Here is a 25,775-nt window from a genome sequence, read left to right as displayed (position 1 = left end):
CAATCTAACATTGAGATAGTTTCATTTATTACTGTTCCATGGTAAACGAAGTTGTTCATCCTTAGAATTATTTGCTAACAGGCATTGCATCTTACAATTTTGCTTTGAATCAGATGTTTTTCTCCATTGGTTAGTCAAATCTGACTGTTGGATTTAATTAAAACCACTGGTTTTCCAAAGATCTCCTTGAAATTTTTTGAAACAGAGACTTAAATATAATGTATTAACTAATATTGTGACTTTAGAAATACATGTTCTGTTGTTAGTTTACTAAAAATATAGCTATATAACATAAAAATATAGGGGCTGGCACAGTGGCATAGGTTAAGCCTCCACCTGCAGTGCTAGCATCCATATGGGTGCCAGTCAAGTCCTGGATGCTCTGCTTCCAGTCCAGCTCCTTGCTAATGTGCCTGGTAAAGCAGTGGAAGATGGCCCAAGTCCTTGACCCCTGCACCTATGTGGGAGACCCTGATGAAGCTCCTGGCTCCTGACTTTGGCCTGGCCCAGCCCCAGCTGTTGCAGCCATTTGAGGAGAAAAGCAGTGGATGAAAGGTCTATTAAAAAATTATATATATATATATAAAACATAAAAATATAGCTATATAACATAAAAATAAAAATATAACATACAAAAAACATCACTGTGTAATATAAACGTAAAAATATAACAAAACATAGCTATATAATAACAAAATAAAAATATAACTATGTAATAATAACAAATGCATTCAGAATTTTCCATGTAACATATAAGGTCCTGAGTACTTTACATGTATTTTGTCATTAATTTTTGCTTTTTTTAAAAAAAAAAAAGATTTATTTTTGTTTATTTGAAAGACACAGAGAGAGAGAGAGATCTTCCATCTGTTGGTTCACTCCTCAAATGGCCACAATGGCCAGAGCTGGGCCAATCTGAAGCCAGGAGCCAGGAGCTTCTTCCAGGTCTCTCATGTGGGTCAGGGGCCCAAGCATTTGGGCCATCTTCTACTGCTTCCCCAGGCACATTAGCAGGGGGCTGGATCAGAAGCAAAAAGGCCAGGACACAAACTGGCACCCATATGGGATGCCAGCACTGCAGGCCGTGGCTTTACCCACCATGCCACAGCACCGGCCCCATGTCATTTAATTCTTACAACAATTCTATGAGGTTGGAATGAAAGTTATCTTCTATTTTGTAGATAAAGGAAATTGAGACATACAGTAGTTAAATCAGTCGCCAATTCCAAAGGCTAGTAAATGATAGAACTGGGGTCTGAGCCAAGGCCCGCTGGCTTCAGGGTCTGTGTTCTTAATCATTATACATTAATTATTTATCTCAACATTTTTATCATATTTTTAATGAGAAAATATATCCTTTGACTTATTCCAACAAATCTTCGTGGAGCACTGGATAGCTTCACCGCACTGTGCTAGGAGGGTTAGGGTGATCAAGGTCAAGCAGGACACAGGTGTACTCTGAGGTATCTTAGAATTGACTGGGGTTCACAGGGTGTCCAGGACTTGAACGCAAGCCAGAGGAGTAGGAAAGGCATTCTAGCTGTGGAGAAGAGCGGCAGCAAGTGCACAGAAGTGGCAGTGAGCACACTGTTGTCAGGGAGCTGTGATTAGTGCACTGTATCTAGAAAGCAACCAATCACGTGCGGTTAAAGCTAGAGGGAGGGTCTCAGTTCCCAGGATGAGGAATATGTCATCTCCAGTTCTTCTCAGTCTTCCTCACACTTCCTGACTTCAGTTACTCGAACATTCTAAGTTCCTTCACTATCATTGCACAATAAATATAAACCCACTATAATATCTTACACCGAGTACACACATCTTGTATTTTGAGCAAGTGCATGCTATCTTATAGATGAGATAGTTCTAACTCTTTACTCCAGCTCCGTTCAGACCAAGATTCTTCTGATTGTGTTGGGAAAAGATTTGGTTTATTGTGTCCAACTAAAATACTCTATTTAAAATTTAAGAAAGCGAAAGTCTTGAAATGTTGTCATTTAAATAGTAGCCCATTGAAAACTGAATTTGTATTTTAGGGTCACGTAGCATATCAACCCTGAACAAAGAAGGAAAGAGAATGTGCCTTGTAATGAATAGGCCCAACAGGGACTCATACTGGCTGTTCTGGACTGGTCTCTCTCAACCTCACAGGAACAATTTTATTTGACTCATAAATCACCAGACTTACCCAAACCTTTTGTTGTTTAGTTCATGTGATGATGCAACATTTTCCCCTTCAAGTTTCTCAAAATCACTTTATGGGCTCAAATAGGGGCTTTTAAAAAGCTACTTTTACCTATGGATATGTAATAGATGGATCAAAATGGAAAATAAACAGTTTCTTAAGTAAAATTATGGTTTTGTGGATAGGTCGGTAATTTGTAAAGGGCCTCTCTGCCATAGCTCACTCTCCTGGAAGGCTTTTGACAGAAATGCTGGAGCTTTCTTACCCACGGAGCTAAATGTTGAGAAATCTTCCTGTTTTCTCAATCAAGTGCTATCAGGTCTAAACTTTGATTGTCTGCTGAGCCTTTCCACACCATTCTTCTAGTTCCATAAATCCCTCTCTTCATGAGTTTGGGGATCAGAGATGAATTCCTGTGTGTGTGTGTGTGTGTGTGTGTGTGTGTGTTTTCCATGAGCTATGCGACTATAGACAAACTAAGCTCTTTTAGGTTGGACTTTCTCATCTATAAAATCAACATCAAATGTATTTCTTTAAAGCTCAGAGATGAATATTGTCCCCTATAATCAGCTATGGTGATTAATCAAAGAGAGCATGAACAAGTGGTTCACTGGATTTTTTTAAAGGCAATGAGAGTATGGCAGATAGGATCAGCAAAGAACTGCACCCATCATTACATGAAGAAAGTTTAACCAGGTTGCCAGCCAGGTAACTAACTCAAAGATGGCCCAAAGATAACGCTGATATAGAAATTGCAGAAAGCCCTAGTTTTAAAGGGAAGCTCTAAAGCCCTGAATTTGAAGGGAAGGGGGAAAGAATTAAAAGTTGGAAACCGTAGAGGGTTGCCCTGGCCCATCAGGAGGGGACTGACTGGCTGGCGCTGGTGACTGGGTGGGCACAATGAAGCTGCTTCTCTAAGTGCTGAGATAACTGCAGACTGCGTTCAGGAGCTGCCATGTAAGGACCTGCACCTGCTGGAGGGAACAAGTTCCTGGGGTGGAAATCCTGAGATCCACTAGCATGCAGGAAGTCCCAGCAAGTGGGAGGAGCAAGGAAGAAGTCCCTTTCCCTTCTTCCAGCCTTGCCGATTCCTCTCTCACCCCCTAGTGGCAAAGTTGAACCCAGCTGCTGGCAACGCAGCAAAGTGGTTTCCTGGGCACCATCACCACTGCCATCCAACGCTGAGCACCCAAGAGAGGGCATGAAGCTGAGAGCAATCGCTTAGCACCTGATGCAGAGAATAACTTAATCTGAAGCCCATAGCTTCCCAAATAGCCATCTTCAGATCTGCTGAGCCTTTCCACACCATTCTTCTAGTTCCATAAATCCATCTCTTCATGAGTTTGGGGATCAGAGATGAATTCCTGTGTGTGTGTGTGTGTGTGTGTGTGTGTGTGTTTATCCATGAGCTATGCGACTATAGACAAACTAAGCTCTTTTAGGTTGGACTTTCTCATCTATAAAATCAACATCAAATGTATTTCATAGTATTGATGTATTAAGTAGAATTAGGTTTATATGAAGTTTGGTCAGCCTGCGTACAGCATGTGATACTTTAAAAAGGAAGGAGAAAAGGAGAAAAACAAGGAAGAAAATATGCATAATTTCTGTAATTTTTGTTCCTGTAATTGGTCATGAGGCTTTGGTTTAAATGTTTCGTTCTCTTCTGTTAATACCCATTTCATGGTTCCTTTGCCCTCAGCCAGTATTTCAGTTAGTTGGGGTTCTTTCCCTTGTGCAGTGATTTAAATGTTTATTTTGAACCCACACTGGTGCTATAACTTATACCAAGTATAAAGACAATATCCTGATTATGGGTTTAATCCTTTGTCCCTCTGTTGTATCAAGTTACGCTCAACAAACCAAGGAATTCTTTGTACAAAGATTCTACCTCCAGAATCTGTTAAGTGTGACCATTTCAGTAAATTATGACAGTGTTATATTCCATCTTCCTTTGTTTAATACCCTAAAAATGTACTCTCACACATATATTCTCACACATATATTCCCCAGGTTTTTGTTAATGTATAGTAATACAATATTTCATGTTTTAAAAGGAGACTTTACTTCTTAAGAGCAGTTTCAAGTTCACAACTGTCATGTGTCCCCTGAAGCTCATGTGTTGAAAACTTCCCTGCAATGCACCTGCACTGAGGGGAGAGGCCCAGCAGGAGGTTGCAGGTCAGATATGTACAGATGTGTGTCTACCAAGTGTCATACAGAGAAGTTTCACTGCCCTAGAAATACTCTTCCCTCTGCTTGTTCCTCTCTTCTTTCTCCCAACCCATGGGACAGTTTTGTTTATTCCAGAACGGCATGCAGTTCTCAGCATTCGTTAATATTTATTTATCAGGATGCATTATAGTTTGCTTACCCATTCACCTTCTGAAGGACATTTTGGTTTCCTCCAGGTTTCAGCAATTATGGATAGAACTGCTATAAACATCTACATGCAGGTTTTTATGTGTAGATAAGTTTTTAACTCCTTGAGGTAAAGACCAAGGAGCATGCTTGCTGGGTCATACAATAAAAGTATGTTTGGCTTTGAAAGAAACCACAAAATTGTGTTCCAAAGTGGATGATATTATTCTTATTCTTGCTAGCATTTGATGTTGACGATGTTCTAGATTTTGGCCTATCACATGACTTTTTGATGTAAGAACTATTTCCTCATGGGTCACCTGAAGTTCAGTCCTAGATATGGAACTGGTAGTACATAGGGTAGTGTGATGGCTCCTGAAGACAATGGGTAGTCTTTACAAGCAAGTGAAGTTATTAGAGAATTTTTTCCATCAGTGGTCAACTGTTCTCATCAAACACAGAAGGGAAATGTATTTCTATGGGAAAGGGAACTCAGAGTGTGTCTGAGAGAGCTGGGATTCCCAGTGTACTTTGAATCCAACCAGTTCTAAGTCTCAGTACCCCACTTCTTTCTTATCAACCCCAACCAAACTTTTACCATAGAGCTTTGTGGAAGCTGTGAATCCAACTGGCTTTTCAATTATGCAACCCATACACTTACATTTAGTGTTTCAGTTGAGGCAATATCAGTTTGGTGGCCAAACAAATGCTCATGCGCAGGTTTTGTGTGAATTTAATTTTTCAGCTCACTTAGGTAGATACTCAGGAGCACAATTTCTGGATTGTATAGTAAACCTATGTTTATCTTTGTTAGAAAGTGCTAGAGTGTCTAAGTGGCTGTATGATTTTATATTCCCACCAGCCAGGGATGGGAGTTACTGTTTCTCTATATTTAACTAGCATTGGATGTTGGATGTTACCATTGCTTTGAATTCACCCACCCTAATAGATGTAATTGGACTCTTTCTGTTCTTCCCATTTGTAGTGACCCGTCAAGGCCTACCTCGACGTTTACCTCCCTTGTGAAGCTTTGTGCTGGTCCTGAAGTGAAACGGTCTCATCCATTTAAAACTCTGTTTCTGGCTATTTTGTCTTCTTCTTGTCCATATAACCCTGATGTCAGTTTCCACAGCACTGACAATGTAAAACTACTCCGCAACTTATTCAAGTTCTGGATATATTACTTTTTTTTTGTTCTCCTTCTCTGTCAGGCTCCTGGGTTGCCTTCTTTTGTTTTCCTGTGAAGAAACCTAGACATCAAATGCAGTTTCTTTACCGGTTTTCTCAGGAAAGTTACCCCAAGGACTGTGTGAGTTTGTTAAAATAGCGGGAGGGAATATTCATGACCTATATGAGAGGTCTCCAAAAGGTTCACAGAAAACACATATTTGGAAGAACTGTGAATGAATTTCAGAGTCCAGAGTGTTCACCCTTACGCCACAGAACCCATTTTTATGTGTAAATTTCATTTTTTTTGCATCCAATTGAACTCGTGCTTATTTGTGACATGTCTGAACAGGATCTAGGTGGAGGCACAAAGAAGGGTCAGAAGTCAGTTTGAAAAGAGTTCCTGTCAGAGGAACATGGATTCTGTAAACTTGAAGCAAGAACAAACATCAAACTTACGGTGAAGCTTGAGTGGAAGGATGGTAAAATCATGGATGCTTTATGAAAAGTCATTGAGCCAATGCTGCAAAGAACTCAGCAGTTTACAAATGGATGACTCATTTTAAGGAGGGAGAAGGTGATGTTGAAGGTGAAGCCCACAGCGGCAGACCACCCGCACCATTTGGAGGGGAAAAGTCAATCTCGCTCGTGCCCTCACTGCAGAGGACCGATGGTTCACAGCAGAAACCAGAGCTGCCCCAGATGGTTCAACTTTCACAGTTCTGACCAAAGAAGTGCAGCAAACTTTCTGCTCCACAAGTGACAAAACGCTTGTACCCAGATCAGCCAGACAAGAGCAGAGCTTTCAATGGGGATTGTCAACAAGTGGAATCAAGGTCCTGAGGAGTGACAGACTGGAACAGGAGATGAAACGTGGATTTGTGATCCTGAAGGCAAAGTATGATTAAAGCAGTGATGACCAAGACATGGACGTGTCCAAAGCCAAAGTGTCCAGTCAAGAGCAAAGGTCATGGCCACATTGATTGGGGGAAGCTCAAGATATAGTTGACTTTCTGGAGGACCAAAGAATCGTAACATCTGCTTGTTATGAGAACGTTTTGAGAAAGTTTCCCAGAGCTCTGGCAGGAAAACACTTGGAAAGCTTCACTAGAGAGTCCTTCTCCAGTAGACGATGTTCCCGTTTATGCTTCATCTACACAGAGGGCAATCTTGCGAGAATATCAGTGGGAAGTCGACTTCATAGTCCCAGCTTGGCTTCTTCTTACTTCTTTTTGTTTTCTAATGTTAAAAAGTATTTAAAAGGTACTCATTTTTTCTTAGTTAATAATATAAAAAACATAGCGTTGGCATGGTTATATCCCCAGAAACCTCAGTTCTTTAAGTTTAGACTAAATGACCACCACTTAAAAAATTATCTTCAACTTAATGCCATTGATGTTGAGAAATAAAAGTTATGTTTTTTATTTTTATCTTTTAATTCCATCTTTGCATGAACTTTTAGAGGTCTGCTCATATCACTCATCTCTGCTTTTTTTCTCACTCTCTTTTTAGAGCAAAACTATTTCTCTCTTTGTCTCACAGGTAGTTGTTCCACATTCTTCTCTTAGGCTTTTGGGACACCCACACGTGTGCCCCATGAGCATGTTTTTCCTTTCAGTTGGCCTAAGTAGGCTGCTGCCCAAAGTGGCACCTGTTCCTCTCAAGGTGAATTCAGCCAACTGCTATGGGGACACAATTTATCTTGTCACATTTTGTGCATGTGTTTTTACCATACCTTTTTTTCTTAACATCAATGGCATTAACTAATGTCCTCAGAGACAAGAATTAATTCTTCATCTTTCTCATTTTCTGTGTCCCTGCTTTAGGAGAAATAGTACTTTTTATTGAATGAATGAATGAGCTATGTATGACATTAGTCTCTCTAAAACAGAAACAAACACATTTCTTTTAAGTATACATTCTTGAATTATGGGCAGTTAAATCACTTGATGTACAATAAGAAATAAACACAAAGCATGGTTTCTTTGCCCAGTATATAACATTTATTTAAAAATGTCAGAAGGCACTGTATCAAGACACAATGAAACAGCCAGCAGGCCGGGTGATTATGATCCAGAGATTAAGGGGTGGATCAGATGTTGGCAGGTGGAGAAGTCCAGCCTACTTCTTAGAAGCTGAATCTTGGGTGAAGATTCTCTCTTGTGACATCTGAGTAATGTCATTTAGCAATACTCTGGTGCCTTTGAATGTTGAAAAAATTTAGGTGAACAGAAGATAAATATATATTACAAAGCAGGGAAAAAGTTAGACCTGTGTGTGGTTTTCACAGGAAAAAAATCCAAAGCTTGTCAGTAATTTTTGATTCTGCGAAATATCAGAAGTAGTATTTCCAGAGCAATTTGATGATTAGCAAGTGGACTGGCAGCACTTCCGTGTCCACAGTGGAAGGTCAGGGTATTCATTGTAAAATGGAATCAGAGGGAAATATGAGCTCATTTACTTGATGGCACCCTTAGCAGAAAACCAATAGAAGCCCAAGAACTTATAGTGGTCCCAGATGGTCAAAGAGATAGATGAACAGCTCAGAGATACTGTGTCCTGGGCAGTGGAGAATCAGCAACCTGACTTTTAGCAGGTGGGCTCACAGCAGTAGCAGCAGCAGGCAGGGCGGCAGCAGGACTGTCCACAGTAGGATGGGCGGCAGCAGGAGGCCTGGGCGTGGTGCAGCTGGCAGCAGGTGGGGGGAGTGCAGCTCACCACACAGCAGGGGGGCACGCAGGTGCCCTCCACGCGGCAGTCAGGGCGGCACCACCGGGTGCGGCAGATCACAGATCCAGAGCCACCCTCCTGGCCACAGCCAATGCCACCTCCAATGCCAAAGCTGCTTCCACAGCAGCTTGGCTGGAAGTAGCTGGTCTCACAGCAGCTGGGCTGGCCACAGCTGGAACCGCAGGTCCCACCGGTGGAGCAGCTGGGGAATCCACAGAAGCTGGTGGCAAGGCAGGCCATGGTGACCGGAGTTGAGCTGAGCCAGGGGCTGCTTGGAGGAGTTTCTGAGTTTTGGATAGTGACTGCCACGTTGGGCCTTTTATATATCTGAAATGGCTGCTCTTTGTAAAATTCTTAACATATTTTTCTTGCTTTTATTTAAATTTTTCCCTCGGTGATCCTCTGATTGGCTTACATTGAAGTGCTTATGACGCACCATGAGCAGCAGACTGGAAATGGCTTTGTTTTGTCATTTCATTGGGCTCATCATTCAACCTTTTGCTCTTTAGAATATGCTTGTGGTTTCCCATGTTCAAAGAGTCTCCCCATTTTAGTTCAAGTCAACGCCCTCATTTTGCATAGTAGTTATTCCACGTGACTATCCCGACTGCTAAGGCTAGTGCTGCTATTTTTAAACTATTATTTTTTTTCCTCTTGAAAATATAGACTGAATTCCTTTGGATTTAGGACATCAAGATATTTCACTGAATGGAGGGAGTACCTTTGGTCGTGCGTAAATCAAAGCTTCCACCTCATTTAGTCCCACCTCCAGTCAAACTCTCCTTGCAGTTCCTTTGACTTCAACCAATTTGAGGTGTGTAAATAGTAACATGTTGCAGGCCAGAAGCCTTTTCTTGTGTACCAAATGGCATAGCATGTAGGAAGGTATCCAGCAGAGAACTGAGCTTTGGGTAAAACCTCACTCAATGTTTATTGAATGTGATTCAATCATTGTTTGCCGAATGGGTGGAGTCAAAGGCGTGGTTTGTGGGATGCCTGTACCGCTCATAAACGAGGAAATGCAGCTGGCAGGCTGCACAGCTTCTCATGAAGGGGCCTTGCTGTTTGTTGTCAAAAGAGACCAGAAAATGCTCTGTTGTTCTTTTTTGGATTTAATGGTTGAACCAAGACTCAGAAAAAACAAATGACATCGGGGAGTTATGGCATTTTGAAGAGCATGCTGTCTTCTACTTAATTCCTTTCTGGAATGTATCACCTTGTCTGTGACTCGTCAGTGCAACTAATTAAATGACAGAGGTAAGTGCCAGAACCTTGTAAATACTTCGGAAATATTTTTCCTAAAGTGTCCTGTATTTATATGCTATTTTATGCTATATTATACTTCAACCATTCATGAAGAATTTCAAAATTAAACGATAAAAGCAATATTTTTGTTCTAGATGTGTGTTAACTTCTTAAGAGAACAACTCTCTGGTTGGGTTGTGAAGTGCACTCTGTGACACAGCTCTTCCAGATTTTGAGTGCACCTCTCTGACAAAGGGTGATGGGAGAACTCACTGGGTGCCCTCTCTAGCCCTTCACTGCTCAGTTAGCCCAGATACGCCTAGCGCATGTGAATAGTGAATGGATGTGAATATTGGAGGTTGAAGCTTAGAGAGCCATTTGGGGATCAGTGGGAAGAATGTGCCAGACCAAAGCATAGAAATTAAACCCAAATTCTCTTGGGAAATAGTATGTGGTGGATGCTTAAAATACCTATTTAGTGATAATACAATTTCTTTATAGTGGGTATGAATGAAGGAGTACGTCTAGAATATTGAATGGAAAGAGATTAGAGATAGCGGTAGCTTTAGATAGGAATTCCTAGCTTTGATCCACATGAAAATTTAACTTCACAAAGGTGGCGTTATTGGTTTACACCTAATCATAATAGATTGGAGTATGTAAGTATTGTATTAGCTATGCAGACTATTTAATGCAAGGGGCATTTTATTAAAAGGTAGATTCAGTCATACAAAATTTTTATCTAATCTTTCTGGTTTAGACTCTATGTTTATGCCTAGGACGGTTATCAAAAGGCAGACCCATTCTAGCATTCCAGGTACCGGTCAACCAGCCTGCGGGTGGAAGGAGGACATAAGGCAGTTTGCTTTGCACATTAAAGCATTTTATTTGAAATTATCAAGGGGTATTCCAGGAGAAGGTAGGTCTGAAGAGTCGGAGGGTGGAGAGACTGGGAAGGTAGCACAGATGGCCCTGACGTGAAGAACTGCTCATCCCGGTGCCATGCTCCAGCGAGGCGGGGTCTCCAGGACAGGCTGGCTGACACTTCCACAGGGCTTCTAAGAGTTTCATTGTTTCCGAGTGGCTTAGCAACCTCAGAATACTTCACATCCAGGCAAAATTGGACCTTTTTTAGAGATCAGCATGGTTGTTCTGTGCTTGCCCTTTCATTCCTAAGCAGCAACCTGACTTTTAGCAGGTGGGCTCGCAGCAGTGGCAGCAGCAGGAGGGGCGGCAGCAGGACTGTCCACAGTAGGATGGGCGGCAGCAGGAGGCCTGGGCGTGGTGCAGCTGGCAGCAGGTGGGGGGAGTGCAGCTCACCACACAGCAGGGGGGCACGCAGGTGCCCTCCACGCGGCAGTCAGGGCGGCACCACCGGGTGCGGCAGATCACAGATCCAGAGCCACCCTCCTGGCCACAGCTGGTTCCGCAGCAGCTGGTCTGGGGGCAGATTGGCTGGCAGCAGCTGGGCTGGGGGCAGATTGGCTCGCAGCAGCTGGGCTGGGGGCAGGTTGGCTGGCAGCAGCTGGGTTGGCAGCAGCTGGGCTGGCCACAGCTGGAGCCGCAGGTCCCACTGGTGGAGCAGCTGGGAAATCCACAGAAGCTGGTGGCAAGGCAGGCCATGGTGTCAGGAGTTGAGGTGAGGTGTGTGTTGTCGAGAGAAGTTTCTGAGCTGTGGCTGCACCTTCCACACCTGGCCTTATATACATGCCGTAGAGCTTCATACTTACCTAACATTTAGCATCTTCCCTTGATGTCAGTTGCAAAGTCCATCTCTGATTGGTTGATCTCCGAGTTGTTTAGAAAATTATAAATAGCATCTCAATAGCCTGCAGACTTTGCTCATTATTCAATTAACTCTCATTATGTTTCTTCCTTGCCCTGTGGCCTAAGTGAAGGCACATCAGGGAAGTCAACGTGGCAGCGCCTCTTGGCCAAGCACTACCCTGGTCACTTTGTCATCTATGTCCTTTGGTAACTTAGGCAGAGTTTACCTGAACCGAATGTTTTCTTCCTCAGTGGTCATTCAGTCATGATCATGATTTCATAAACAATTGTCCACACCTGGAGAGACATGAGCTGTCAACTGATTCATCAACTCCAAACAGCATGTGCCTTTCTATGATCGGTTTTTACAGGTCACAGGATCCTTAGAGCTCTGGCCAGTGGGCATCCCTTCTGTCATCGTGCACATACTCTTATCAACAACTGAAGTCTTTAGTGACTTTTGCTTGCATTTTGTCTTCTGACTGCCAAAGTAGAAATATGTGCTAGTAATGGATACACATTGTAAGAAGTCAAGTAGTACGGAGGCATGTAAAGAAAAGTTAATATTCTTCGCCCTCCTCCAACAGGCACACATACCTTCCCAAACTAATATTCCAGACATAATATTAACAGTTTGGTACATATTCTTTGACACATTTATCCCTGATTTTGCAAATACAGGAGCATCTTTATATACATATCTTCTTTCCCAGTAATGTTTGAGTCTCATATATATTTTAATTAAAAATGTTTAATTGTCATTAAATATACATTATATAAAATTTATGTTAATCACTCAAGCCTTTTGTGTTAACAACATTAACCAATTTTTTTCAAGATGTATTTATTTATCTGAAAGTCAGAGTTACATAGAGAGAAGGAGAGGCAGAGAGAGAGAGAGAAAGAGGTCCTCTATCCTTTAGTTCATTCCCCAATTGGTTGCAACAGCTGGAGATGTGCTGATCCAAAGCCAGGAAGCCAGGAGCTTCCTCCGGGTCTCCCATGTGGGTGCAGGGGCCTGAGGACTTGAGCCACCTTCCACTGCTTTCCCAAGCCATAGCAGAGGGATGGATTGGAAGTGCAGTAGCCGGGACTCAAACCGGTGCCCATATGGGATGCTGGCACTGCAGGCGGCGGCTTTACCCGCTACACCACAGCACTGGCCCCCAACCTTAACCATTTTTAAACATATAAACCACTTTCAACATAACCCTTGTTGAAAATCTTTTGGCCATTTATATGAGGATATTTTGGGGGAGGGGGCTCTCTGTTCTATCCTGTTGGTCTATATGTCTGTCTTTACATAAGTACCACACTGTGTTAACTACTATAGCTTTGTAGTTAGGAAGCGTGAGACTAACTTTGTTCTTTTTAAAGATTGCTATGGTTACATAGGATTCCCTATGCTTCCATATGAATTTTTAGATTAATTTTTGTGGTTCTGCAAAAAATATCAGCAGGATATTGATAGACATTGCATTAGATCTATAGATTCATTGGTCAGTATTGCTATCTTAACCTTGTCTTCATATTGTCTTCCAATCAATATAGGATTTATTTTCATTTATTTTCCTGTTCTTTGATTTCTTTCAGCAATATTTTATAGTTCCCTGTGTACAAGTATTTCCTGTCTTTGTTTAAATTTATTCCTAAGTATTTTGTTCTTTTTGATGCTATTGCAAATGGAATTTTTAAAAATTTCCCTTCTGGACTATTTATTGTTGGTATATATAAGTAATCTTATTTTTTGTGTGTTGATTTTGTATCTACAATATTTATTAATACATATATTAGTTCCAACTGTGTGTACATGTGTGTATTGGTGGAGATATCTTTAGGATTTTCATCATATAAGATTGTGTTTATGAGCACTGATAATTTACCAATTACTTTGCATTTTGATTGCTCTTTATTTATTTTCTTGGCCTAATTGTTCTGGCTAGGACTTCCAGTACTATAAAAAAACAGAATGGGCAAAATCTGGCCTTCTTGTCTTATTTCCAGTCATAGAGAAAAAGCTTTCTATCTTTCATTGTTAGAGTGAGGTTAGCTGCAGGCTTTTCATAAATACCTTTTATTGTGTCATGGTAATTTCCTTCTATTCTTGGTTGAGTGGGGTTTTAAAAATTATTAGGAAAGGATTTTTATTTTGTCAGATGCTTCTTTTGCATCAGTTCAAGTGGCTTTGTGTTTTTTCCCCTTCATTCTGTTAATATAGTGTATTACATTGACTGATTTTTGTATTTCAGGATAAACTCTGCTTGGCCATGGTGTTTAATTCTTGTAATGTGCTGTTAAATTCTGTTAGCATTTTGTTGATGGCCTTTGCACAAGTATTCATCAGGAGGATTGTTCTGTAGTTTTCATTCCCTAGACTGGCTTTGGCTTTGGTATCAGAGTCATTTTAGCATCATAGAATGAGTTTGGAAGCTCTCCATCCTCTTAAATTTTTTGGTGGAATGTGAAGAAGGTTAGTGTCAGTGTTTCTTTACATGTTTGATAGAATCCACTAATGAAGCCATGGTTATTATTTATGTCTGCTTAGATTTTCCTATTTCTTTGTTACCCAGTTTTGGTGGATTGTGTGTCTGTAGGAATTTTTCACAGATAAACTTGTTTATGGGTAAGATTTATATAGATTATCCAGCTTGTTGGTGTATCATATCAAAATAGCATATTCTTATAAATAAATATCTATACAATATTCCACACTATGATCATAGCTCAGTTTATCTAATCATCTCTGTATTGATAAAACCTGTCATTTTTAGTTTGTGATTCTGAATTTTGTTTTAAAGATTTATTTATTTATTTGAAAGAGTTACAGAGAGGCAGAGGTCGGGGCGGGGGTCGGGGGGAGGGGCAGTGAGGGCCAGTCTTCCCTCCACTGGCTCACTACCCAAATGGCTGCAATGACCAGAGCTGGGCCAATCTGAAGCTAGGAGTCAGGAGCTTCTTCCAGGTCTCTCATGTGGGTGCAGGGGCCTAAGGACTTGGGCCATCTTCTGCTGCTTTCCCAGGTCATAGCAAAGAGCTGGATCAGAAGTAGAGCAGCCAGGACTCCAACCAGCACTCATACGTATGCTGGCAAGGATGCAGTCGGCGGCTTTACCTGCTATGCCACAGTGCCGGCCCTGTGATTTCGAATTTTATAACACTCATAGAATTTTAAGCTGAAAGAGACTTTGAATGGATCCAGCTTTGGGTGATGGGTGATGGTCACATGTTAAGGAGACTGAACTCTTACCTGAGAATTAATTAAATGGGCTTCTCATACTGGTTGTACCATGAAGTGACTGTGTGACCTCAGAAAAGTCACTTGATTCCTGTCAACTTCCACGTGTTCATCTGTGAAGTGAGGCCCTCTCTCAATGCCATCCAGGGCTGGAACCGTGTAATTCCTCTGCCGGATCATTCACCCCGGAAGGGCACGGTCTGCCCGCGTCTGGTTCACCTTGTTACCTTACATAATGCCTTCCTTCCCATCTTACATGTAGATGCTCAGCAGATGCCTTTTGAATGCAAGATGTATGGGAGTGATGAAAGGCTGAATTTGGGTTTCCCCAAAGTCACTTGTAGTTTTGTTCTCCTCTCAGCAGAGGTTGTTGGGGTCATGGCACCTGAAAGGAGTCAGAAGTTAGACTCGAAGGAGCAAGCGGCTAAAGTGTTTGTGCCTTTGTTCCATCAGTCAGGGATGCATTCTTGCTTGTGTCAGGTGTCTAGATGCTGGGTCAAGAAAATTCATTCTTTGCCGGCGCCGTGGCTCACTAGGCTAATCTTCCGCCTTGCGGCGCTGGCACACCGGGTTCTAGTCCCTGTCGGGGTGCCAGATTCTGTCCCGGTTGCCCCTCTTCCAGGCCAGCTCTCTGCTGTGGCCTGGGAGTGCAGTGGAGGATGGCCCAAGTGCTTGGGCCCTGCACCCCATGGGAGACCAGGAAAAGCACCTGGCTCCTGGCTTTGTATCAGCGTGATGCGCCGGCCGCAGCATGCCGGCCGTGGCGGCCAGTGGAGGGTGAACCAATGGCAAAAAGGAAGACCTTTCTCTCTGTGTCTCTCTCTCACTGTCCACTCTGCCTGTCCAAAAAAAAAAAAAAAATTCACTCTTTGCTTACATACTTTAATCATGCTTTCTAATTTCTTGATTTTAATTAACTCTTGAGTGAATAAAGTGTCTTAATTTGATCCAAAATAATAGTCTTGATTTTTATTTATTTATTTATTTGAAAGGCAGAAGAATTACAGAAAGAGAGGGAGAGACAGAGAGAGAAATATTCCATCCTGTGGTTCACTCCCCAAATGGCCATAGTGTCTATGGCTTGGCCAGGTCAAAGGCAGGAGCCAGAAGCTTCTTCTGGGTCTCCCACGTGAGTGCAGGGGCCCAGGGACTTGGACCATATTCTATTGCTTTCCCAGGCACATTAGCAGGGAGCTGGATCAGAAATGGAGCAGCCAGGTCTTAAACCAGCACCCAACTGGGATGCTGGCATCACAGGCTGTGGTTTAACCCGCTACACCATACCGCAGGCCCCAATAGTAATTTTTAAAAATTACCTTCATTACCATCCAGTTCTAAATCCAAGGACTCATGAATTAATCCTGATCCTTATCTGAAAAGCCACTCATATTTATGAAATATTTCCTGATATTATGTTTCAGTGTGCCTCAATTTATTATGTTTGTGTATTGCACATATGTATGTATATGTAGTAAATAGGTTTTATTAATTTTTTAGATCCATTTTATTTATCTGAAAGAGTTACAGAGAGATGTAGAACCAGAGAGAGAGAGGTCTTCCGTTCGTTGGTTCACATCCCAAATGACCACAACAGCCAGAGCTGAGCTGATCCTAAGCCGGGAGCTTCTTCTGGGTCTCCGACACAGGTGCAGGGGCCCAAGAACTTGGGCCATGTCCTACTGCTTTCCCAGGCCACAGCAGAGAGCTGGATCAGAAGAGGAGCAGCCAATACTCGAACCAGCATCCATTTAGGATGCCAGCGCTAGCCGGCACCGCGGCTCAATAGGCTATTCCTCCGCCTGTGGCGCCGGCACACCGGGTTCTAGTCCCTGTCGGGGTGCCGGATTCTGTCCCGGTTGCCCCTCTTCCAGGCCAGCTCTCTGCTGTGGCCCGGGAAGGCAGTGGAGGATGGCCCAAGTGCTTGGGCCCTGCACCCCATGGGAGACCAGGAGGAAGCACCTGGCTCCTGCCATCGGATCAGCGTGGTGCGCTGGCTGCGGCGGCCATTGGAGGGTGAACCAACGGCAAAGGAAGACCTTTCTCTCTGTCCCTCTCTCTCACTGTCCACTCTGCCTGTCAAAAAAAATAAATAAATAAAGGATGCCAGCGTTGCAGGCTGGGGCTTTAACCTGTTGTGCCACAGTGTCAATCCCTGTGTTATTTCTATTAAGCAAGCATTTTAAACCAAATAGGTAAGGTGATTATAAAAATTGAGATGAATCTTTGTCATCCTCACTTCCTGGTTGGAAGCTTGGAGTTGAAAACTCCATCTAATTGGAGCATATTTCCTCCAAGAGACTTCCCCATCTGACCTTTCTGTTCTACTCTGTGCATGAGAGAGTGTGATTCATTAGCATATATTACTGCTGTTTGAAGATTCCCTGGAGGGTCATTATTCTACCGAGGAAAACTACGTCATACTTTGGCTCCAGCTTCTGAGATCCTGGCTTCTCTCTGTGCTGCGTGAGGTCACGTCGTGGTGATACAGCCTGTCTGCTTCTGACGTTAGCTTTCTGTGAGGAATAACATGCCCTGGACTTCCTCAGATTTCACCACACGGAGAGAGCAGTGTGGAGCAAAAAGTAGGTTAAAATCTTTTGCATGAATTTCTATGAAACAATGATTATGAACACACTCAGTGAAATAAAGAGATATATTTGCTACACCAAAAGATATAATTTATTAGACCTCAGCATATTGTTGCCTTTTCATAGGAAGTATGATTTACAGGAGGGTGGAGAAGTGGGGAGGTCTCTGGAAAGTGCAGATGGTTCTTTCTCAGCCTTGGCGGCACTGGGTCTTGGAGAAGGGAGTTAAATGGTTTGCTGAGGCCCCCAAAGAATTATTTTTCCCCTTTCTTGGAATAAATTTCTATTTTGAAATCCACAGAGGAGAGTTCAAAGTCCTTCCAGTGTTGATTGGAATTAGAGTTCTTTTGGGCCCAATTTTTTGGTAACCCTCATGACAAAAGCCAAATAAAGTTCAAGAACTTGTTAGTGGTCCAGCAGTGGTTGAAGAGACCATTAATTCACGGGTTCAGTTGCAAGTTCAAATTTCAAGTTGAAAATAAGCAACCTAGCTTTTAACAGGTGGGCTGGCTGCAGGTGGGCTGGGTGCAGCTGGCCTGGCTGCAGGTGGGCTCACAGCTAGTGGGCTGGGTGCAGCTGGCCTGGCTGCAGGTGGGCTCACAGCTGGTGGGCTGGGTACAGCTGGCCTGGCTGCAGGTGGGCTGGCTGCAGGTGGGCTGGGTGCAGGTAGGCTCAGAGCAGGTGGTCTGGCTGCAGGTGGGCTGACAGCAGCAGGCAGGGCGGCAGCAGGACTGCCCACAGTAGGATGGGCGGCAGCAGGAGGCCTGGGCGTGGTGCAGCTGGCAGCAGGTGGGGGGAGTGCAGCTCACCACACAGCAGGGAGGCACGCAGGTGCCCTCCACGCGGCAGTCAGGGCGGCACCACCGGGTGCGGCAGTTCACAGCTCCAGAGACACACTTCTGACCACAGCAGGTTCCGCAGCAGCTGGTCTGGGAGCAGGTTGGTTGGCAGCAACTGGCCTGTGAACAGGTTGGTTGGCAGCAGCTGGCTTGAGAAGAGCTGAGCTGGCCACAGCTGGAGCCGCAGGTCCCACCGGTGGAGCAGCTGGGAAACCCACAGAAGCTGGTGGCAAGGCAGGCCATGGTGTGAGGAGTTGGGATAAGGGTTGGGTTGCTTGGAGAAGTTTTTGAGTTTTGGTGGCGACTGCATGGTGAGTCTTTTATAAGCCTTGGTCAGCTACTATTGACGTGATTCCCAAAGTCTCTTCCTTGTTTATGTTCAAATAATTTGCCTTTGAATGATAATTGACCTGTCTCTGAGTTACTTATTTAACCCTTTGAAAACTTTTAAAAGTTTATTTTATTTGGTCTTCAATTAAGGTTCTCTGCCATGGTTGAGTAGTTATTAGCGTTCATTGGGAACATTACCCTAGGACCCCCATGTTGGTTAAAATGTCCTCATTGCTCCAAGAATAATGAATCGATGCCCCTCACCTTTAAGGAGTGCTGATGTTACTCAATACTGATGCTTTTTATTGCACTCTTGGGTCTTACAGGCAGTTTAACCCCTGACAACGTGGCCTCCAATGCTGGTGGCTGCCCCTTCTCTTCCCTTCTCAGCTTTGCTTTACACCCAGGCAAGAAGTGTAAAGGGAATGTCAGAAAGGGATGATTTCTTTGGGTCTGAAATATAATGAGTTATTATTGTAAATATTTTGGAGCACTTCTTGTCTGCCTAGGCAGTTCTGAGTATCTTGTCTGGATCAATTTATTTAATTTTCACAGCAATTCATAGGGTAGATACCATTGCTACTCTTATCTTCTATGTGGGCAACTGAGCCGCAGAGTTATAAGTAACTTGTTCAAGGTCTCACTAACAAGTGATGAGCCTGAATCTATATATTCTGACTCCAGGCTAAACTCTGTTAACTACTACAGTCAATTTCCACTTTTTTTTTTAATGGAAGCAGTTATTCTAAGAAAAATCAAAAGATGGAAAGGAAAACGTGAAAATCTGCCTACTTTCTTCCAAATGTTTTTGAGAGTAACAGAAAGAAAGGCAGAGTTTAGGGTGAATGATAACACCATTTTCTAAAGATTTCCAGAAATTTAATTTGTTTGTTTATTTGTTTATTTGGAAGGCAGAGTGACAGAAAGGGAGAAATAGAGATCTTTTCAGCTCTATCCACTTTCATCCACTGGATCATTCTTCCTGATGCCCATAACAAATAGAGCTGGGCCAAGCTGAAGTCAGGAGCCAGGAACTTCATCTGGGTCTCCCACATGGGTGGTAGGGACCCAAGCACTTGAACAATCAGCAGCTGCCTCCCAGGTATCTTAAGAGGGAGCTGAATTGGAGGCAAAGGCAGGCCTCAGTCCCAACACTCTGGTATGAGATGTGGGCATCCCAAATGGTGGTTTAACTCACTGCACCACAAGGCCCACCCTTATTTATTTGTTTTTTTTTTTTTTCAACAGTATAAGAATAATTCAAGAAAATCTCACATGCTAAAATAGTAACCTACCTAACTTGAAGCTTCTTCTAGTTTTTTATTTTAGGATGTTCTGTATTTTTAAATGTTCTTAACTGCATAAAAACAATACTCTTACTAATTATGGTTTATGACATACTAGAGTATGTCATGCTATCACATTCTTACTAATTATAGAATGTGACATATATATTTTAAGCTATGTGACATGCTATAGTAAGTTAGAGCTGTACTATGCAGATTCATTGTAGATGTTGACTGGAAAGTTTATATAATTTGAATGAAGGTGAGGATGAAGGTCTTGTGTAGACCTACTGTGAGGTGATTTGACCTGCATGGAGCATGGGCTCTGCTACAGAGAAGTTAGAATGCCACTCCAGGGGTTTGAGCCAGAATGTTAAGTATTACTCTGTTTCTCTAGAAATGACAGTCTTAAGTTTGGGTCATAACTTTTCCTAAATCATATTTAAGATTTATTTTCAAATCCCACATCAAACTTGAATCGAAAGGTATCATTCTTTGTAAGGTTCTTGATTTTCTTTTTTCTTTTTTAAAGGATTTGTTTGTTTGAAAGTCAGAGTTACATGAGAGAGAAGGAGAGGCAGAGAGAGAGAGTTTTCCATCTGCTAGTTTACTCCCCAGTTGGCCGCAGCGGCCAGAGCTGCACCCATCCGAAGCCAGGAGCCAAGAGCTTTTTCTGGGTCTCCCATGTGGGTGCAGGGGCCCAAGGACATAGGCCATTTTATTCTGCTTTCCCAGGCCATAGCAGAGAGCTAGATTGGAAGTGGAGCAGCTGAGACTCAAACCAGCGCCCATATGGGATGCCAGCACTGCAGTTGGCGTTCTTACCCACTATGCCACAGCGCCGGCCCCATCTTGATTTTTCTTAAGCAAAGCTACTGTGCAGTTTCTTTGACCAGCTAATTTTTTTTATTACCTTAGATAACTGATATATGTGGATTTGTCATGATGGTAATCCCAGGAGCTATTTAATTCCTACTTAAATTTAGCAGAACCTTTGATACTGAAATGACTGCTCGCCCCTCACTCAAGTTCTGACAGTGGAGCAGCTGAAATCCTCACTGTGGACGGTGGAGACAGGCACGTTGCACGTTGCCAGTTGGCCTCCTTTTCTGTGCTTCTCAACTGGGCCGCTGTTTTCAGCATCTCCCTCAGTGCAAAACCCAACTCCATTTCTCTGCTTCTGGTCTAATTGCCCTCAGAGAATGGTTAAGAATAGGGTGTGGCACTTAAAGTTTGAGAATTTTACTCTTCTGCCACCAAAGACTAATTTGCACATTCCCTTACTTCCCCTAAATAAATCAAGGAAGTAGAATTTAACCAGAATCTTTTCTCCTGCCATTGGAATCCATTGCTTCTGCATTGATTCCCTTGAAAAGAGAGTAACAAGTTGCAGCATTGGTGGTGTTTCTCTGTGTACATTTTCTGTGCTGTTATCATGGGCACCTCTATCCGTAGTCAGAATTTTTTACATTTGCATCTTTTTAAAATTACTGTGCTTACTCTGTTTCATTATTTCATTTAATTTAGGAGGCCCAGACCATCCCAATACCATAAGAATGAATATTTTACTTCTGTTTAAGTTAGGTGCTAATGTTTTGAGTTATTTTTCCTGAAGGTGTCAGAGTTCCAGTGTTCTAGTTATAAGTGTTTGGGGCTCTCCCTGTTCTTCCATCTCCATTTTGCTAGTTCTCTAACACAGTTGCATCCCCCTCACTTAGGTCTGTGAGAGGTTAAGACGTGGATGCACCAGCCAGAGAAACACACCATTGCCACCAGGGCTTCTGTGCTTCTGTGCTTCTGTTTGGGCGTCCATCCTGGTGACCTGGACTGGACAACACATAAACTCCAAGAACCTTCTTCCACTCCCAGCTCCTTCATCCTACACCAACTAACAAAATCTCCCTTTTTTCTCCTGGTGGCCAGCCTAGCTTTTCTGGGTACTTTTGAGCCAGAGCCCTCCTTGGTAACCAAGTGCATACAACCTAAACCTTACGTGAGGGGAGGCTCGGGAGCAGTGTCTGGGGGCGCTAGCAGCTGCCCATGAGTGTGGATTTGCAGGTCCTGCCCTGGAGTGGGACTCTGTTCCCTCCGAGGAAAGGGCACATTGCTCTCCCTAATGGGATGCCATCAGCCCGCGAGCTGTGTGTCCCGGGTCCCCAACTACCTGAAGGTAGCACTTTCTCTAATTCTTGTAAAATCATGCTACTGGGGCCCTGATCTTTTGATTTTTTAACTGATATGAGATTCATATAACATAATTACCTATTTTAAAGTGTGTGATTGAGTGACCTTTGTGCACTCATCATGTTGTGTAACCACATCTCCCTCGCTTCCAAACTTGCTCATCTCCCCCCCCCCCCCCGCCCCAGGAAAACATCCGTAATCTTTGAGTAATTGCTCCCTATCCCCTGGACCCCTAGCTGCTGGCTCCCCTCTTTGATTTGATAAGCAAAGCTTTTATGCCATGGAGTGGAAGTCCTAAAATGCCTCTCTTATTTCATCCTTGCTTTATTCCAGAACTCTCTTAGAAAGGTCTTCCTTTGCTGTTGGTTCACCCTCCAATGGCCGCCGCAGCCAGCGTGCTACGGCCGGTGCACTGCGCTGATCTGAAGCCAGGAGCCAGGTACTTCTCCTGGTCTCCCATGCGGGTGCAGGGCCCAAGCACTTGGGCCATCCTCCACTGCACTCCCGGGCCACAGCAGAGAGCTGGACTGGAAGAGGGGCAACTGGGACAGAATCTGGCACCCCAACCAGGACCAGAACCTGGAATACTGGCGCCGCAGGTAGAGGATTAGCCTATTGAGCTGTGGCGCCGGCCTAAATTCATTTTCATTACAAACATGTATTTTCTGTTTCACAGCCCATGAGAAGATTGCATCAGCTGATATTTTCTCTCTCTCTCACCATGTTCCAAATGTAGTTTGAAAAGCTGTCGTGTTATGGGGTGTAACCAGGTAATAGAACAGTCTGGCCCGGTTCAGTCAGTTTAGGAGTGATGTCTTCATTGCAGGGCATTTCAGCTCCTTTAATAGTCTGATGTGCCTTATAATCCTTCAAGGTGGTAATAAAATGCACAGCATTATTTGACCATTGAATATTTTCCCATCTTTGGGCATCTAAATTGTCAGTATGATCTACTCTCCCATGCCCGGAAGGGACATTGTAAGCAATAAAACTCGGTTCCCTGATTTTCCAGATTAGAAATAGCTGCCCAGGCATGTGAAGGGACTTTCTCAATAATTGCTGGATTGTTAGCTGCAAAGCTGGGACTAGCACACATCTTACACTATTGTTCTACAGTCTTGTATTTATTGCCTTTCCCATTTGATTTTATGTTTTTGTATACCTGGGGTGATTGAAAGAATTGTACATAGACCCATATATGAATGAACAAATGAATGAATGAATGTGACAACACCTCAAAAATGTGAATGACAGGAGATTCCCTTCTGTAAAATGGGTAAACTTGGTATTTTGGAGCAGCCGGCCCAACACCTTGCACATGTGAGGACCTTGGAAAACATTCCCGTGCACTGTGGTGTCCTTTCATTCAGATTGGACATTTAATGGAAACACACACACACACACACACACACACAAACACACAAATCACTTTTAAAGGACATTATGTAAAGAACAAAAATAAAGAAAATCCAAGGTGTTATGTCATAGCCAGATTTTGAAAAATCTCAGTGTCCCAGTATTATTAACAAATAACATAGAAAAATAAATAGTTCTAACAATAGCTTCATTATTCAAAGATGAAATTCTTTATTAAGTCCCAGTGCCAATGAGCTGTTGGGTTATTTCAGGTGATATTCATAGTAAAGTCTTACCAATGGCTTTTTACATGGCAGGGCTTCTGCTGACACTGAGCTCTATGGGTGGTTTTTGGTTTTCCATTGCAAATGAATGTACATCCTAGGGAAGTTCTATAGATGTGTGACAAGTCTTCACGTTACAGGTGCTGGAGTTCAGAAGGTGTCGGGACTCTGCATTAGTTAGTATTGAGGTACCGTCATCTCAGGATTTCTGTTAGAAGGAGGTTTTCAACAGGTGGGCTTCTAGCAGGTGGGCTCACAGCAGTGGCAGCAGCAGGAGGGGCGGCAGCAGGACTGTCCACAGTAGGATGGGCGGCAGCAGGAGGCCTGGGCGTGGTGCAGCTGGCAGCAGGTGGGGGGAGTGCAGCTCACCACACAGCAGGGAGGCACGCAGGTGCCCTCCACGCGGCAGTCAGGGCGGCACCACCGGGTGCGGCAGATCACAGATCCAGAGCCACCCTCCTGGCCACAGCTGGTTCCGCAGCAGCTGGTCTGGGGGCAGATTGGCTGGCAGCAGCTGGGCTGGGGGCAGATTGGCTCGCAGCAGCTGGGCTGGGGGCAGGTTGGCTGGCAGCAGCTGGGTTGGCAGCAGCTGGGCTGGCCACAGCTGGAGCCGCAGGTCCCACTGGTGGAGCAGCTGGGAAATCCACAGAAGCTGGTGGCAAGGCAGGCCATGGTGTCAGGAGTTGAGGTGAGGTGTGTGTTGTCGAGAGAAGTTTCTGAGCTGTGGCTGCTTGCTCTGCCTTGGCCCTTTTATAAGCCTGGGCCAGCTCCTCTGTTTGTGACAAGCAGCATTTTTATCTTGTTAGTCTCTAAAGCAGCTTTTCTAGGGCCCTCTGATTTTACATGCTGAATTATCTTAAATTTACCTCCAAATTGGCTTTTCCTTATTGCTCAGCTAATAATATTCACCAAATGTGCTTGTCCTTGGCAGAAATGTGAATGTTTTGTTTCCAAACAGTGCTGTAATTTCCACCCCAGCCTCAGCCTTGGCTTCATGCTTGTGGTTACATCACCTGACCAGGTGAGTCTTACCCACGAGAAGATGCAGTCTGGGGCCGTACTCACCAGCCCACAGGTCTCTGGGAGAAAAGTGCTAACCATGCACTGCACTTCATGAAAGACTGTGTTTTTTCAGGTTGATAAGAATGTGGTCTTTATTATTAGCCAGATAGAAACTCTGATGAACTCAACATTCATAGAAATTCATAGACCTCTCCAGAAACGGAGTCTCTTTGATTTCTGTTTTCTCTAAGATTCAGACATTTGTACCTGAGAAAATGTTTATCACCTCAGAGGCTATATGGAACAAAACCTCTTCCATTCCAATTTAATTTAAATGCGGAGCTAAACATAATATCCAGTAATAGGGGAAAAATTAAATATTTTTTAAAAATTTTAAATGAGTTGCATTTATAAAAAATAAAATCAGCATTATATGGATTATCTGGACAGTATTTCTTGAAGGCAGGATTTCCTTTCCAGTGTGTGTCACTTTATGTTTCTATACACATATGAAAAGATCTTAGGTCAAGGAACAAGACAACCAAAGATATAAAGAGGGACCAAGAAAATAAAGGAAAGGCTTTTTTTTTTTTTCTGGATCACAGTGCCTATAAAAGTAGATGAGGAAATGAATGATCAAGTAGGGCCCAGTAGGTAGAAAGAGATTAAGATAAATTTCAACAAAATAATAGCAGAAACAATTCGCGGTGACTTTCTAAGTATGTTTAGGGCTGGATGAGCAGAAATGAAAACCCTGGAGTGTAACACATGTGTTATTGTTACTTGTGGTAGGTTTACTTCTCTCTTCCAATCATGAAGAGCAGCATATAGTTAGCTTTCTGTGGAGAAGAGGCTTGGATTTGTACAGCGATAGAATTACTTGTAAATCTGATTTATACCAGTAAAGATGTTCATGCCATATGGGAATCATGGCTGTAGGTGTGAAGTAGAAAAGCAGTCATAGGTAATCATTGAATATTGGAGATCAAACAGTTAGTAAATTACCTTGTTCAACCACTTAGCATTATAGGTATAGAAGCTGACTTCATTATTACTACTAATAGCATGTGTTTGTTAAACCCTATCACTCACTCCTAGATTGTTAAGGTGTTATGCATAAAGTAAGATCCATTATATTTTTCTCATGTCTTGTTCTAATGCACAAATCAGTGTTACGAGTAGGAGGAATCAATCAAGGAAGTGTTGAAAATAGAAACAT

At 43.1% G+C, this 25,775-nt stretch overlaps 5 protein-coding genes across 6 annotated transcripts in view; 1 reads left to right on the top strand and 4 right to left on the bottom strand.

Annotated features, from left to right (window-relative positions):
• Nucleotides 1-7,690: 7,690 nt before the first annotated feature.
• LOC100341207 (keratin-associated protein 1-4-like) lies at nucleotides 7,691-9,282 on the bottom strand. Its single transcript, XM_017349329.4, has one exon. It carries the CDS (start codon nucleotides 8,678-8,680, stop codon nucleotides 8,300-8,302), a length of 381 nt encoding a protein of 126 aa, XP_017204818.1. The 5' UTR covers nucleotides 8,681-9,282; the 3' UTR covers nucleotides 7,691-8,299.
• Nucleotides 9,283-9,465: 183 nt separating this feature from the next.
• The window catches only part of LOC103345078 (uncharacterized), a 224,550-nt gene continuing 208,240 nt past the window's right edge, over nucleotides 9,466-25,775 (top strand). The window contains exon 1 of the mRNA XM_089317841.1: nucleotides 9,466-9,697. The gene's annotated coding sequence lies outside the window, so the exon portion shown is untranslated. The remainder of the gene's footprint in view (nucleotides 9,698-25,775) is intronic.
• LOC103351567 (keratin-associated protein 1-4-like) lies at nucleotides 10,553-11,374 on the bottom strand. Its single transcript, XM_070060720.2, has one exon. The coding sequence runs from the start codon at nucleotides 11,306-11,308 to the stop codon at nucleotides 10,877-10,879; it is 432 nt and encodes a 143-aa protein (XP_069916821.1). The 5' UTR covers nucleotides 11,309-11,374; the 3' UTR covers nucleotides 10,553-10,876.
• On the bottom strand, nucleotides 17,352-18,404 carry LOC103351626 (keratin-associated protein 9-3-like). 2 transcript variants are annotated; one of them, XM_089317837.1, is made up of 2 exons: nucleotides 17,978-18,389; nucleotides 17,352-17,806 (listed from the first exon to the last, which is right to left on the bottom strand). In XM_089317837.1, exons 1-2 carry the CDS (start codon nucleotides 18,355-18,357, stop codon nucleotides 17,770-17,772), a joined length of 417 nt encoding a protein of 138 aa, XP_089173963.1. In that variant the 5' UTR covers nucleotides 18,358-18,389; the 3' UTR covers nucleotides 17,352-17,769. The 2 variants fall into 2 exon arrangements, with proteins under 2 accessions (XP_089173963.1, XP_008270011.2); XM_008271789.5 differs by having other exon boundaries at nucleotides 17,352-18,404.
• Nucleotides 23,401-24,454, bottom strand: LOC100341641 (keratin-associated protein 1-4). The gene has a single exon (XM_002719371.4). The coding sequence runs from the start codon at nucleotides 24,224-24,226 to the stop codon at nucleotides 23,795-23,797; it is 432 nt and encodes a 143-aa protein (XP_002719417.2). The 5' UTR covers nucleotides 24,227-24,454; the 3' UTR covers nucleotides 23,401-23,794.

This window comes from Oryctolagus cuniculus, chromosome 17 (genome assembly GCF_051225735.1).
Source record: "Oryctolagus cuniculus isolate XC-2025 breed Fujian yellow rabbit chromosome 17, ASM5122573v1, whole genome shotgun sequence".
NCBI lineage: Eukaryota > Metazoa > Chordata > Mammalia > Lagomorpha > Leporidae > Oryctolagus > Oryctolagus cuniculus.
Note: the sequence above shows the minus strand (reverse complement) of the source record. Positions and strands in the feature narration are given on the sequence as shown.